General features: G+C 49.8%; 1 protein-coding gene across 1 annotated transcript in view; it reads left to right on the top strand.

The window, feature by feature from the left end:
• The window catches only part of GJC2 (gap junction protein gamma 2), a 34,975-nt gene extending 23,802 nt beyond the window's left edge, over positions 1-11,173 (top strand). Inside the window, exon 2 of the mRNA XM_075144343.1 lies at positions 5,040-11,173. Coding sequence (XP_075000444.1) covers positions 5,060-6,307 — 1,248 coding nt within the window. The 5' untranslated portion in view covers positions 5,040-5,059 and the 3' untranslated portion in view covers positions 6,308-11,173. The remainder of the gene's footprint in view (positions 1-5,039) is intronic.
• Positions 11,174-14,480: the final 3,307 nt, after the last annotated feature.

The following is a 14,480-nucleotide window of genomic DNA, read 5'->3' as shown; positions in this document are numbered from 1 at the left end:
ACTGTCGCTTCCTTCTCCTGCTTGCTGGCCCTTGGGGAGACTTTCAGCCTTGACTCTCCATTTCCATCTCAGCAGCTACCTGGAGCCCTGATCCCGCAATGCCAAAGCTCCCCACGGATGGAGCAGGGACGAGAGGCGATCCTCGGACCATCAGGATGGCGGTTTTCTTCTCCGCTTGCCTTATGCTTCATGGACATTCCCATACTACTTCTTATTTCTTCTTGCTTCTGCAAAGAAGCCAAGAAGTCTCCGTGTGTGCTCAAAAACCCTTCCCCATCCTTCATCTGCTCTCTGCTCCCGTCCACCAGCTTGGAGAGAGGTGCACCACCTCTGTCAGAGAAAGCCTTGCCTGGGGAAGCAAAGCAGGAGCTTCAGAGCGGTTTTTCTCACTAGTGAGCCTTGCCTCTTTTTTTATTGGGTTTTTTTTTTCCCCCAGCAACCAAGGAACTTTTGCCAAAATGTGTTTTCCACATGTTCCCTATTAGTCATGCTCTCTGTCTTACAAATCTGTTACCAGCGCCACTAGCTGATGCTATTAATTTACTTCCAACCGTCTCAAGAGCTCGGCAGCAAAATTCCAGGCAGCGTTCCTAAAACCAGACCTGGCGGCTTGTTTGGATTTAAAACCGATGCCCCTTTCTTCCCCGGTATATATATATATATATATATAGCACCTTCCCTCCTCCCAAGGCTTGGCGAGGGGAAGAGGAGCCACGAGCGGCGGTGGGACCGACCGTAGGGGTGCAGGCGGCTCGGGCAGGACCTCCCGGCGGTGGGTGCCCGGCCGCCGCAGAGGCGGGGTTTGACAGCACGTTAAATACTTCCCTTGAGCTCCGGTTTCCAACTGCTGGGGCACGGCTGGAGCGAGGCAGCGGGAGTTTATCTAGGGCAAGGCGGAGGGCTGGCGGCACAGGAATGTCGGCGGAGGAGGGAAAGCCGCCACGAGAAGCACCATGTCTCTGTAAGTAGATTTTTTTTCCCCGTCGTTTTCCCTGCAGTTTAAGCAACGGTGTGGGAACCGTGCAGAAAGGAAGGACATCCAGCTAGCACAGTTATTTTTTTCTATTTATTTTTTTCCTTCTTCTGCTTATTTTAGACTCAGGTTTTAAAGTTTTCCCAGTTCCAACAGTTGTGCCTGCGATTGCGCAGAGGGGTCAGTGGGTTTTGGGAAGTAACCATGATGAGAACGTGGAGCCAACAGCTCATTCCTCTACCTGGCTACACGCAATTTTCACTATTTTAAGTGCTGCTGATGGGTTGAGCAGTCCAACTCCTGTTTTATAGCTGTTTCAAAGTGCAACTTGTACCCCGCGTGCGTTTCATACGCTGCATGTCAGCTAATCTGGAGATGACGTGTGAAGATGACTGTGAATGAATGGATTTCAAGCCCAGAGGGATGGTGGGTCCTCTCATGCAATCTCTCCAGCAGGTAATTTAACTACATGAACCACCTAATCTAATCCATCTACCTTCTGCAGATCCACACAGGTTTTTTTTCCCCAGAGAGCTGGACTATGTAAATTTTCCATTGTGTGGAAGAATTAGGTCTGAGGCACACAGAAGGTGCAAAAATCCATTTTTTGTGCTTTGATAGTTGGCATTGTGAGGAGATGAGATACGTTTTTTTCCTAGTACCATCCTATTCAGCAGCAAAAGCGATGTGAACAAATCCTTCCTTGGAAGCTTATTTGCCTTATAATTGATTTCAAAATAGAATAGTGTACTAGCCCCCAGCAATTAAAGGCATTGAAATCTCATAGTGTGGTCTTCCTAGCCAGTGAGCAAAGGAAGTTTAACCAAACTGACTGTCGGAGGGTTTTTTAGCTCATTTCCTTCAGCTCCTGCTTTCAAATACGGTGCCGGGAGAGTGGGTGACGTTAGTAACGTCAAGGTGTGATCACACACAGAGGCAACAGCGGGGTCCCAGGGGCACAGAAACAGCTCGAGGCTGTTTCCTGCAGATGTTCCTGCAAATCCAGATGTGCACGGAGGGCTGAGCCGCAGCATCAATGGCAGGACTAACAGCTCAGGCTGGTGGCTGGTAACCAGAGGTGGTCTTCTCAAAGCAACAACCTGCCACTTCGATTATTTTGCAATTTCTTTCCTTCTCCGTGACTCAGGAGGTTTGTGAGTGTTTTGAAGCAACGCTATTGGATGTTCCTTTCCAAAATGCGTTTCCCAGAGGAGACAGTGGGTGCTTTGCTAACAACCCTGACTAATATCAGATCAAAACTTGAATATTTACTCCAAAAGCCGCCACTACTTTGGTCAGACCCTCCCTGCTCCAGCAAAACTGCTGTTGGGAGGTGACTCTGAGCTTTGGGAACTGTGCCCTTGAGTAACACTTGCAAAATGGTAAATTATCGCCGGTGTAGACCTTATAAACCCTTTAAGTGAGCACTGAAACTATAAATCAGCTGCTCTACAGGACATTTGAAGCCCATGTTTTAGAACAATTTGGGCTTGCAGCTAAATGGGAATGCAAATGGGAGCCAGGAGGTGGCTGAATGCCCGCATGGGGCCGGCCAAGCTGGGGCCGACGCGTGCTCGATCCAAGCCCCAGCCCTGCCTCGGCCAGACCCAGATGCTCCGGAGACGGATGCACCGTGTCCCGCAGCGGGCCATCGCTGCACCCAGCGGGGTCTTCCCTTCCCAGTCCCATGTCAGCTTCAGCTTGGCCGAGTGCCCGGATTAATCCTGCAAATCATTTAACGCCCCACGTTGCGCATATCTGAATGCGGACACAAATCAGAGGAAGGGTTAAAGAGACTTTAAAGTGTATCCACTGAGTCTAAAGAAGCAAAAAGGCACTCAGAGGGGATGCTTTCCCATCTCACCCCTGAATAAATCCAATTCCCTCAATAAATAAAGAATATTTCTGGGGCGATTGCTTTCCACGTTCTTCTGCAGCGGAGGCACTGACCTATCTGCAGCAGCATTTCTGTACTGACCATTGGGTCCAAGGCATCACTTTTGGGGCAAGAGATGGGGATTCTGGTCCCAGTAGCTTTGAGGGCTGTTGTTCTTCACCAGGTAAGTTGAGGGCAGAGAGGAGACTTTCCCCACCTCCTCTTCTGGCTTATTACCCAGCCTAGAGTGAGCTGTTTCTCTGCTCCCTGCCTCAGTTTCTCCAGCTACAGGACAAGAATAACAGCCCTCGCCACCATCTGCAGAGTGCTCCCGGAGTCCCGGTCTGGCGTGTGAAGACTTGGGGGTTTGGGTTCACAGAGGATTTGTTTGATCTAGAAATAGCAGGGTTAGAAAATTCCATCTGCCTGCTCTCGAGAGCCCTCAACAGCGGAAGAATTTCGCTGCATCTCGAGCCTCGGACCGCGCTCCTACCTCCCGGGGCAGCGCGAAGGCGAGGGCTGAGCAAACCAGCGCTGTTTGGCTCCCGTCCTAAGAAGCAGCGTGAGCAAAATCACATTCCAGAAAGGCTCAACGTGGAGAACAGAGCAAGGCACGTTTCCCTTCTTGCCCCCGCGTGGGGCTGTGCCCATGGCTGATGCTGGTGGCCGCTCTCACCCTGCGTCTGGCACGGGCGATGGGCTCGAAGCCCAGCTTGTGCCATGGAAACCCTACGGCATAATTTTGTGTCTCCACGTAAAAGTGGTGCAAAGCCAGGTTAGGACCAGGCTCATGTCTCATGGCACCATTTTCCCTCCTGGATCTTTACCTCCACCCAGCCATGCTCAGCCAGCATGGAGGGGTAGGTTTGGTGTCCACACTCTTTCAATGTATGGACAACAGCTCCCTTCTCTTCCTCTGCATGATCGTGGGGGAGTAGCCCATGCCAGGGCAGCTACTGCTGAGCCATAACACACTGCTGCCATGTGCTACCCCACGATAACTCACTTCTGTCCATGCTTATGTGCTTGGCTCCGACGTCTGCCACTCTTTGCTTCTGGGTCCAGTGGTAAGCATCAGTTCATGGGTGGGATTGGGTTTGCAGACGCCTAATTTACTGCCTGCCATCAGGTGCTTGCACCTAACAAGGTGGGTAAGCTCCACGACGAGCCTGAGGATGCTTCAGAGGAGGGATGCAAGGGAGCAGAAAGGATGATCCCATCCTCTGCTGCTCTGGAGTGAGAGCCCTGCTGTCCCCCTCCAAGGTGCTCTTTGGGTCTGAGTGCTTTCCCTATTGCTCTCATCTCCAGGTATCTGTCAGGGCTGCTGCCAGTCAAGCAGTAAAATTGCTGCCTGCCTTTAACGATGCCTGGGGTCACCAGGCCGTGGGGCTGAGGCCCCATTGCAAGCTAAGCTAAACACAAAATGGTTATTACAAGTTCTTCCTCCCCAGCTGTCCAGGTCTTCTAATAAATGCATGGTTTTCTCTGAAAGTTTTTCAAGGTTTATTTTTAAAACAGTCTGCATTTGATTAAACATTTGTTTTGTTTTGTTTTGTTTTTTCAAAAGGAACTTAAAAGGGCCATCAGCCTGTAAACATAAATATTCCCATTCTTTTGCTGATTCTTTGCATTTTTCTGGGTTTGCTAATGAAAGATATTTCAGCAGTACAAGTCTTTGTGATGTGGGCAGCACCCCCTACTCCCTGCTTTCAGCTCAGGCTCTTGAGCTCATGGCGTGCAAGCAAGAGATTATCACAAATTAACACCTTTTTGTGCCTAGGTGGCTTCCATGGTGCCTTGCATTCAATTTAGTTACCCAAACCCTTCCTACAGCTGAGTAACGTCTTGAAACAGGCAACGAAGCAGGTAATGGTGAATCTAGTAGGTGCTGTGGCTTGCTGTGTTAGGAATCTGTGTGTATCTAGTACCACCAGGTATCCCTGCCTCCGATTATGGAGGTGCAGCACGTCCCCGCACCGGCCACGGCTCATTCCCTGACGCTGCGGGGGTCAGCCCCATGTCATGGTCCCTCACAGGTCCTGGGGAGATAGGCTGCAGCAATGAAGGGTGCCTCTTTGAGATAAAATGACCTCTTCTGTCACGGATGTGCCAATGTCACAGCCCTATCACTGACTGCAGCCACGGATGTTAACTTACAGCTATGTTTTTTTCTTCCCCCTCTTCCTGCAGGTTATAACTGAGTAGCCCTTATGACCAACATGAGCTGGAGCTTTCTAACCCGCCTGCTAGAAGAGATTCACAATCACTCCACCTTCGTGGGGAAGGTCTGGCTCACCGTGCTCATCGTCTTTCGCATTGTCTTGACAGCGGTGGGAGGGGAGTCCATCTACTCCGATGAGCAGAGCAAGTTCACCTGCAATACCAAGCAGCCCGGCTGCGACAACGTCTGTTACGATGCCTTCGCGCCGCTGTCACACGTCAGGTTCTGGGTCTTCCAGATCATCATGATATCCACCCCTTCAGTCATGTACCTGGGCTATGCCATCCACAGAATCGCCCGGTCGGCGGAGGAGGAGAAGAAGTTCAAGGGATTCAAGAAGAAGAAGCAGTTTGCTTTGAACTGGCAGGCAGTGCACAACATGGAGGACCCGATGGAGGCTGACGAAGAGGAGCCCATGATCTCTGATGACACAGCAGAACGCGAGAAAGCCAAAGCCAAGCCCAAGAGCAAAGAGCAACAAAAGCACGACGGGAGGAGGCGCATCCAGCAAGAAGGACTGATGAAAATCTATGTCTTCCAGCTACTTACCAGAGCTTCGTTTGAAGTTTGCTTTTTGATAGGGCAGTATTTGCTCTACGGTTTTGAGGTAGAAGCCTATTATGTCTGCAACAGAGTCCCTTGCCCTCACACTGTGGACTGCTTTGTGTCCCGGCCAACAGAGAAGACCATCTTTCTGCTGGTGATGTACGTCGTGAGCTGCCTGTGTTTATTGCTGAACATGTGTGAGATGTTTCACCTGGGGTTTGGGACCATTCGAGATGCCATTCGCAACCGGAAAATCAACAGCTTTAGGCAGCCTCCCTACAACTATGCCTACCCAAAGAACATCTCCTGCCCTCCTGAGTACAACCTGGTAGTGAAATCAGAGAAGTCCACCAAGATCCCCAACAGCTTGATGGCTCATGAGCAGAACTTGGCTAACGTCGCTCAGGAGCAGCAGTGCACCAGCCCGGATGAGAACCTCCCGGCAGACTTGTCCACCCTTCACAAACACTTGCGAGTGGCCCAGGAGCAGTTAGACATAGCGTTTCAGAGCTACGGCAGCACCCAGGCCAACACACAACCTTCTCGAACCAGCAGTCCCGCCTCGGGTGGCACGGTGGTAGAGCAGAACAGGGCCAACACCGCCCAGGAGAAACAAGGTGCTAAACCCAAGGCCTGCTTGGAGAAAGGAAGCTCAAGTAGTAAAGATGGAAAGACGTCTGTATGGATATAGCTTCATCTAAAAGGAGAAAGGGCAGCGTAAGTCGGGTTTTTATTTTGGTTTGTTTCTGTTTTTCGGTATTGTCTTGCGTTCGTTTCACAGGTCACAGACGCAATTTTTATACAGAAGTCAGGAGAGAAAAGGAGTTTCAGACCAATTTAGTGCTGTCTTCCAGTGCGTTAACAAAAGACATTTCTTTCCTGTTTCCAACATGTTCTCCAGTTGGGAACCTCCAGTGAGCAACAGCAAACCCCTGGCTCCAACACCTTCGGTCACCACCGGAGCCCCAACAGAGACTGTTCAACGCGCTGTGATGGGAAGCAGAGCTGCTGGTGGCTCAGGAGAGAAGTCACCCTGACAGCGAGCAGCTCCCCTCTTGCATGGCGAGGCTAGAGTGCTGTAGTCAGGCAGTGTTTAATGACTAAATATCCTTAATCAAAATTAATTTCTGATCCCTTGATAAGAAAACAACTGATATACACCCTTACAGCTGATGTCCTGCGCTGAAGGTTTTTGTCTTTTATTCCTCTGTATCGAAGCAAAAAGCAAATACGATCAAACACTATGCGGCAGGAGCGAGCAGTGACATGGCGTCATACCAGTGCCTGTGTAGCGCTTGCTACAGATGGGATGGGAATCGTTGCAGTTACAGAGTTTTTACCAAACCGCTGCTTCACATCATCAGAAAGTGCCTTTACGCAACCAGGAAAACAAAATCGTAAAGGGTTTAGACTTCTTTATTTGCCGAATATTAGTAGAGATTGGAAGATCAGTGTCGGCAAATTTGTTTTTCTGTTTAATCAAACCCTTATAAATAGTGGCAGATGGATCTATGCATAGTGTGTATATGATGCGTGTGTGTACATGTACATATATATACAGACACATATGAACATGTGTGTGTGAATATAGACATAGAGAGAGGTATATAAATGTAGTATCAACCCTCTGGTAATTTTACAGCCTTCCGCCTCCCCTGGGAAAACCCAGCTGGTCCAGGACTATGGCTGATCTCATCCTGGAGCAGTCTTTGGGCTTCTAGCCTCCAGCCTCCCCTGGGGAACTGGCAGGTTTCACACACTTGCTTGGTGGCTTAGCAGAAGATCTGGCTTCAGTGGGGACAGGACCAGGACAATAGCAGGAAGTTTTTCATTAGTTTATGGGGAACTTTTTGAGCTTGGCTTGGTTTTAGGGTGGTTTTCATGCAGCTAGAGGAGTCCGGGGGCATGTTAAAACCAAACTGCTGGGCTCCAAGGCTCCTGCTAGTGCTGAGGACGTGCTTTGTCAGGGTGGTTTCATCCGGCGTCTCTTGTACAGCTGTGAGGCTGTGGCTTTGTTCCCCTCCCATAACACAAAATAGAAAGAAAACCTCATCACTGGGAGCACAGGGGGCACCTCCTGCCGAATGGTAGAGGCTGAAACCAGTCATTGCCCCACTCTGCCACGACTCAGAGCGGGTCTCGTCCCTGAGCTGTTCCCAAGATGCCTGTGGCTTGGCAGATGCTCTCGCAACCTCCCAAGAGTCCAAGGGTTGATTCACCACTATGGAGAACTCAAACATTGTAGAGCCCTGAAGATCAACCCTAGCGCAGAAGAAGTAAATCCTCACCAAACACAGCACTGTCCCTGTGCCGAGCTTTTCCCTCAGGGCCGTGCCAGCCACCCAAAGTCACATGCAGGTCCCCATGCCAGTATTTCTTATCCACTGGATCTACGTGACTTCTTGCTGGGCATCTTTCTCCTGTCCTTGAGATTGGTCTCTGAAAGCCTCCAGGATGCCTGTTCCCCATGCAGTCAGGTCCTTTGGCCGGTATGAAACACCTGGGCATGGCCTTCAGCGCCTGGTAACTTCGACTGAGCTGTGCCACGCCATTATAGAACAGTGCTGGCAGCAAAAAAAGTAGGTTTAAAAAGAAAGCAAAGAAACATCCTATGAGGTATCCAGCTACAAATATTCAGTGTGGCTTTGCCTAACAGTCTGGGGAACACTTTCAGGCTTGTTCCTGGTTCCTGGTCCATCAGTAAAATGCCTGGAGCTCTGCCCGCTCTCACTGCCAGAGAACTTCCCCTCGAAAATGGACAACTGCATCCAGGAGGGGGATCAGTGCATCTCCCCACCAGCAATGGTCAGGAGTAACACACATCCGTCGTGTGGAGGAATGGCCTTTCTGCTGTGAATTTTGAATGAAAGGTTCAGAAAGTTCACACCATGGTGGTGGGGAGACAAACATATTGTCTGCGCTTGTTGGTCCTTGTCTCGTGTGCAGGAACGTGTTCTCCTCCTGGGCTGGGCAATGCAGGAGAGGCTGGTTGCTGATAGTGGTGCTATCATGAAGGTAAATGCGTGCAGGTCCACAGCCCAGGGCTGCTGGGGAGGAGAGCAGAGGTGCTGCTGGGTGGAAATTTGCTCCCTAGTAATTACAGCTGTCCAGGGCACACGCTTGTCCTCCACATCGATGTGACTTCTCGTTTATCACCAGCCTTGTGTCCCATGGGAAACTGTGTATTTAAAGGCACAATCCCAAGGGAAGGATGGAAACTCTGAGGAGAGCGATGGTTGGATGCTGCCTGGGTTTTTCTGATTCTTTTGAGATGAGTGCAGTATCACAGCCCTGGATAAACTTGTCCTTCCCACGCAATTTTGGATTTCTCCTGTCCATACCAGTGACACCTCCCTCAGCCCCAGACATGGCTTGAGCATTTCCCGATGACTCAGATCAGCCCCTCGGCTCCCGCTGACCCGCAGATTCACCAGCGAGTCACCAAACGCAGGGATGGACATGTGCCTCCTTTGCTCTCGCTTCAGGAAACCATCCTAGCAAATGCCTCAATGTGGAAAAAGCGGGGGGCAGATTTTAAGCCAGAAACCCTAGAACCTGGTCACAGGGACCTGATCGACTCATTAAACCCGTTTTATACAGCAGGGCTAAACCCCCTGCCCCAGTGATATAGTTGGTCAGTGCCCAATGGGAGGAGATCCCTGGGCTTCATGGCTGCAGGTTCAGAGACACCTAGAGCAACAGGGCTGGAAGGGACCACGGATCTTCTCGCCAACTTGCCACCATCAAATGCTTCCTTAATGGCTAACAGGAACCCCCCTCGCTGCAACCCCTGGCATCTCCTCTCCTCAGTAGACACGGAGAACCTCTCATGCCTTTAATATCTGCAGAAGCTTTTGGGTGTTTGAAGACTGTTTTCATCCTCCTCAATTCTGCTTTAAGCTAAACAACTCCAGTCTCATCAACCTTTCTCCAAGGGCTGCTTTTCCAGCATGGTTATCCTTTGTGTCTTTGAACCACCACCAGCCAGTCCATGTCTTCCCAGAAGTGCGGCAGCACTGGCCCTTGGGCCAGCTTTCCACCCTGTTCCTCTTCATACACCCATCTACCACCCTGGTCCTCCTCAAAACCCCATCTTCTGCAGGCATGAGGATTGCTCCCCTCTGCAGATGTGTGCTTGTATGGCCAGGATCTTCCTGCCCTCCTTCAAACTGCCTTTTTATTTTCAAACCGCAGACCCAGGGGGGTTTTGAATGATCCTGCAGCAGATTTGCAGTCTCCTCCCGGCTGGTGTCACCCTCACATTTAATATGCACACACTGTTTTCCATAGTGAGTTAATAATTGCAACATGGACGAGTCCTAGAGCCAGGGCAGACTCTTGGGCGATCAATACAACCTCCTCGTTGGGCAGGAGACAGGGTAACCACTCTCTCAGCAGTCCTTCCAGCCAGCCCTGCTCCTTAAAACACTTCCTTGCATAAAATGCTTTGCAAATGGAAGCTGATCTTGCTTTCCCATGTTTTCCAAGTATTTTGACAGGGACAGAAGCATAAAGGCACATTCCCGGCAGGACTGCTCCGGTGTTGCGGGCTGCCTGGGAGAGATGCAAAGTCACCTGCAAGGTCCCAGCCAGCCTGGAGGACACTGCTGACTCCTCTGACCCTGGGGAGGAGGGACCCCAGTTCTCCCAGATCCCATCTGAGCCGCACACAGGAGCCAGCATGAGTCAGATGGCCCTAGAAATATAAAGGATTATTATTATTACATATATTGAGTTGGCTCACTTCCCCTCTTCCTCCTCCACCTTCAGCCTCTAAAGCCTTTCGGCATAGACATAATATGTCTTTCCACCGAGTCACCACCACAAAGGTGACCGACATACATTAATGTCTCTGCAGGAGCGACTCCTTTCGGGGCAGGAGCAAAAGTCTCCTCTTTTATCGTGTCAGTTTGGGAAGGAAAAGGATAGAGAGGCAAAATAAGCATAACCACAAGCAAAAAACCCATCACAACCATTACAAACCAAACCGGCATCTCAAGGAATTTCAATTAGATGACAGGCAGCATCGGCCACGGAAGAAACGCCAGTAATATAATTAATGCTTTTTTTTTTACAGGTTAGTAGTTTTGTTCACACACAAGACGGGTTTAGCTTTGTAGCTGAACTAATCGTAAATGCTGACTCTCTCGCTAAACTTGGTCGGATAAAGTGCCCACACTTATATTTCTATTCTTACCATTCAGGGCCAGGAATGTCCCACGTAAAAGCCAGATTACCTTGTTGCTTGCATTGCATTCCACTGGGAAATACTTGAACTTAACTCAAGGCCATAACCAGTCTGTGCTGTTACGAAGTTTCTGGGATTGTTACTTTTTTGTTGTTCATTTTTTTTATGTACTAACTGTATTTGTACTAGAAATTTTTTGAGTATGAGGTTGAATCTGTAAGTATTTTTCAGTGTAAATGTTACATCTGGGCTGTAGTTAGAATATTAAACACTGGTCAAAAGAGAAAGATACATCAGTCCAACTCTTCAACTGGCTATTCCACATCCATTACTAATAAAACGGAATAAAACTTACATTTTGTTACAGTATGTAAAGCGTGTGATGTTTCCATGAGAAGGGCGCTGAGTGTTGATGACAAGAAATTCTTCTCAATCTATTATTTGCCTGTTTTAGCCATGTAAGAGCTCTATTTTCCCAGATATGGCTATAAATCACTGCGAAATATTTTTGCCTTAAGAAGTAGTTGACCTTCTAGTTGTTTGGGATGTTGTCTCTCTGATGAATCACTGCCTACAATTCCTTCAGGCACGGAGCTGAAACTGCTTAGGAAAGCCTGTACTTTCAAAAGCAAGAAAACTTTGCAGAGTCTTGGAGAAACTGATGATTCAAGCCGAGCAAATGATGGGAAAGCACTTGTGAGAAAGCCTGTCTTTCCAAACGACTTGTCTTCGCTCCTCCCGTTAAATGACAGGCACGTTCACTCACAACCCCTGTCCAAAGAGTCTTCAGGAAACAAATTCTGGACAGAAACTTGCGTTTTTTCTGTTTCTCTGGCAGTTGTGGTGTCTTTAAAACTTCTTTGGCATGAGCAGGACCAGCTCCCACCAAGAGACAGAGAGTAACAGGATCCTCTAACAAGTCCGCAAGGAGGGTCAATAGTCAGAAGCACTTCAGCCTCGTAGGTCACATCCTTTGCAGTGCGACATAAAACACTCAAAAGAAAGAAAAACTTTGCTAAATAACTAGGTGTCCTTCAAACCAGCAAGGGCTGAGGAACAGGGTAAACTCGTCCTTGCTGTTGGTACCAGACTTATTCGGACGTAGAAGCACCCGTGGGTGGCTGACCGTAGCTTGATGTGGGTGCTAGCCACAGTCATGCAGAAATGAACGTTGTAGTGACTCTTCCTCGCTAGCAGCCTTCATCCCTCGCTGCCAGGCTCACTCGATGTCTCTGTGCCCCAACCCACGGGCAGCCATGTCCTGCCCCGATGGCCCAGGCAATTGGCATCAGCGAGGAGTAAGTGAGTGAGAAGCAGCCTCATCTCTTGTACCCCGGTCACCTCCAAATTGCTGCTGCTGGAGAGCATGGTGGGGACAGTGTCCACGGGCAGAGCCAGAGGGTGATGGGGCCCCCGAGTCTAATGCTCAGTAGAAGGAGGAATGGCAAAAGCAGCCTCCATCTGCCTGTATTTTGGAAAGACACAGAGCAATTGCAAAACCCCTCATTTCTTTAGAAAGCCAGGCTAAAAATACCAGTGCTTCTCCAGCGTCCCATTCTTTCTGGGATCACAAGACCAATCTTTTTCATTAGCTGCTCCACGCTGCAGACAGTATTCCTGTCAACACCACCTCACTAGCTCCTAATCACTCCCCCTAGGGAAATGCTAATAACAGCTTCACCTTCATTTTCAGCCCTGCTAGCACCGAACAGACCCGCTGGTGCACAGACTCATTCCTTGCAAACTCAGCTGCCACTTTGCTTTATTTCTGCGTCCAGCTTGTTGTCCTTGCAACTTCCCCCTGTCTTCACTGGCCTTTGCATTGCCCAGGCCAGCCACAATCCGTGTTTTTTCCTCTCCAAGAGGGAACACACGGGATATTGTCCCCGCGCCAGAAGTGCTGCTATGGTTTACCGCAGCCCCGCGTCCCAGCTGCCGGCTGCCTGCGACTGACCTCCTGGAGCGCAGCTTCGGGAGTATTTAATGCGCAGGGTTAGGGTTGAATAATTGCAGCTCACGTGGGTTTATGGATGAGAGTTCGTGCTTAGCACCCTGAGAAAAAGCTGGAGAAAATGAGTTTATTATACCAGCATTAACCTGCAGGGCTGGCTGCAGAGAGACAGCAGTTATCCCCGCTTTATGCTACTGCAGCTGAGTTATGGATGAATAAACGCCAAGGATGAGCCCTTGCGGGTGGGAGCCACAGGCTGCAGCAGCCAGCAAGCCCCAAACATGGCAGGGTTTCGGGCGGTGGGAGAGCAGAGAGCGGAAAGCTGATGGAGCAAGAGGCTGCCGGCAGCTTGTGCAACTGCCCAGGGACTGGTGAGGAACAGAGAGAGAATCTCCGTCCTTTTCACCATTTTCTTAGCTGTGAGAAGGGTTTTCTGAGTTGCCCAGACACACCTGCCTGGATGAGAGATGTTCCACCAAGGGGGGATTTTGGGGGATGTCTCCTTTGGGATGGGGCTTAGCCAGGGACGTTGCGTCTTGTCGCCCTGCCACCCCATGCCACCAGCTCTCCTTCCACAAACACTGCTAGAAATGACAAAGCTGGTGGGGGACGATTCATCAGGCGGACGTGGGTATCATGAATAAGAAGGAGCTGTAGCTTTCATGGTCCCACCGTGACGTGGAGAACCTTAGGCACAGAGGAGAAACTGATCTCCACTACCATTAGATGCCTGCACGGAGCTGGTCCCCCCAGGACTACTTGGAGTCCACGGGGAGAACAGGCACTTCTTGGGTGCAGGTGATGTGATTCAATTTACACAGAGGCTTCAGGGAGAAATGAAGCATGGCGCAAGTGTTTTTTCATCTCCATCACCTACAAAGGAGCCCAGCCCACTCGGGTGTGGATGTCCACATTTGGGTAGATGAATTCCATATAGGAAAGGGCTGTTTTCCCAGTGTAACTTCAGGTATTTTACACCAGAGACTCTGGCAGAAGTTGACTGAGCATTGCAGAGAACTTGCTTTTCAAAATTCCCCCTGCCAACCCTGCTCAGCACCAAGGCATTCTGATGCTCCTAAACTGCCTTCAAAGCACAGAGATGGAGAACTGAGGACACAGACTCCTTTTATCATGCTTTCCTTTTCGTTCAGTTGCTGAGCTGAGACTGTGGCTTCAGAGGGCAGGAAGGAGAGGATCCGTGACCACGCCTGGGAGCTTTAAACACAGCAGACAAGTCCATGTAATGCCATGCTTGCTGCTTGAAGCACAGCAGTCAGGTGCAACCTCTGCTCCAAACGCAGATACCAGCAAGGGAGATGACATTACTCAGTCCCACAGTATTAATCCTACGGGAGAGTATCAGCCAAGTGCAATGTTGCTCTCATGAGCAAAGTAGGAGGATTTGATCCCGCTGGAGATGGGTCCTGCTGTGCCAGTGGGGTTTAAAGTCACTGTAACTTCATGCAAGCGGTGTTAAGCAATGAATGTGGAGGACGGGGAAGAATCGCCCAATGTCTGCCAAATTAATCTCACGGAAAGCTCTGGGAATCACGTTGTCCCTCCAACCAGGCTTCAGGTCCCCTATTTTTAGTTGACAGATACACACTCAGCGAGGGCTGGCACAAACCTCCCCCTGACTCTCAGAGAAAAGTGAATAAAAGCTGTATCAAATAAAAAAAATAAAGGCTCAACCTGTCTTCCTGGTTCTTTTCCATTTTCACTCTT

This window comes from Calonectris borealis, chromosome 2 (genome assembly GCF_964195595.1).
Source record: "Calonectris borealis chromosome 2, bCalBor7.hap1.2, whole genome shotgun sequence".
NCBI classification, from domain to species: Eukaryota; Metazoa; Chordata; class Aves; order Procellariiformes; family Procellariidae; genus Calonectris; species Calonectris borealis.
This window is presented reverse-complemented; position numbering and strand designations above follow the sequence as displayed.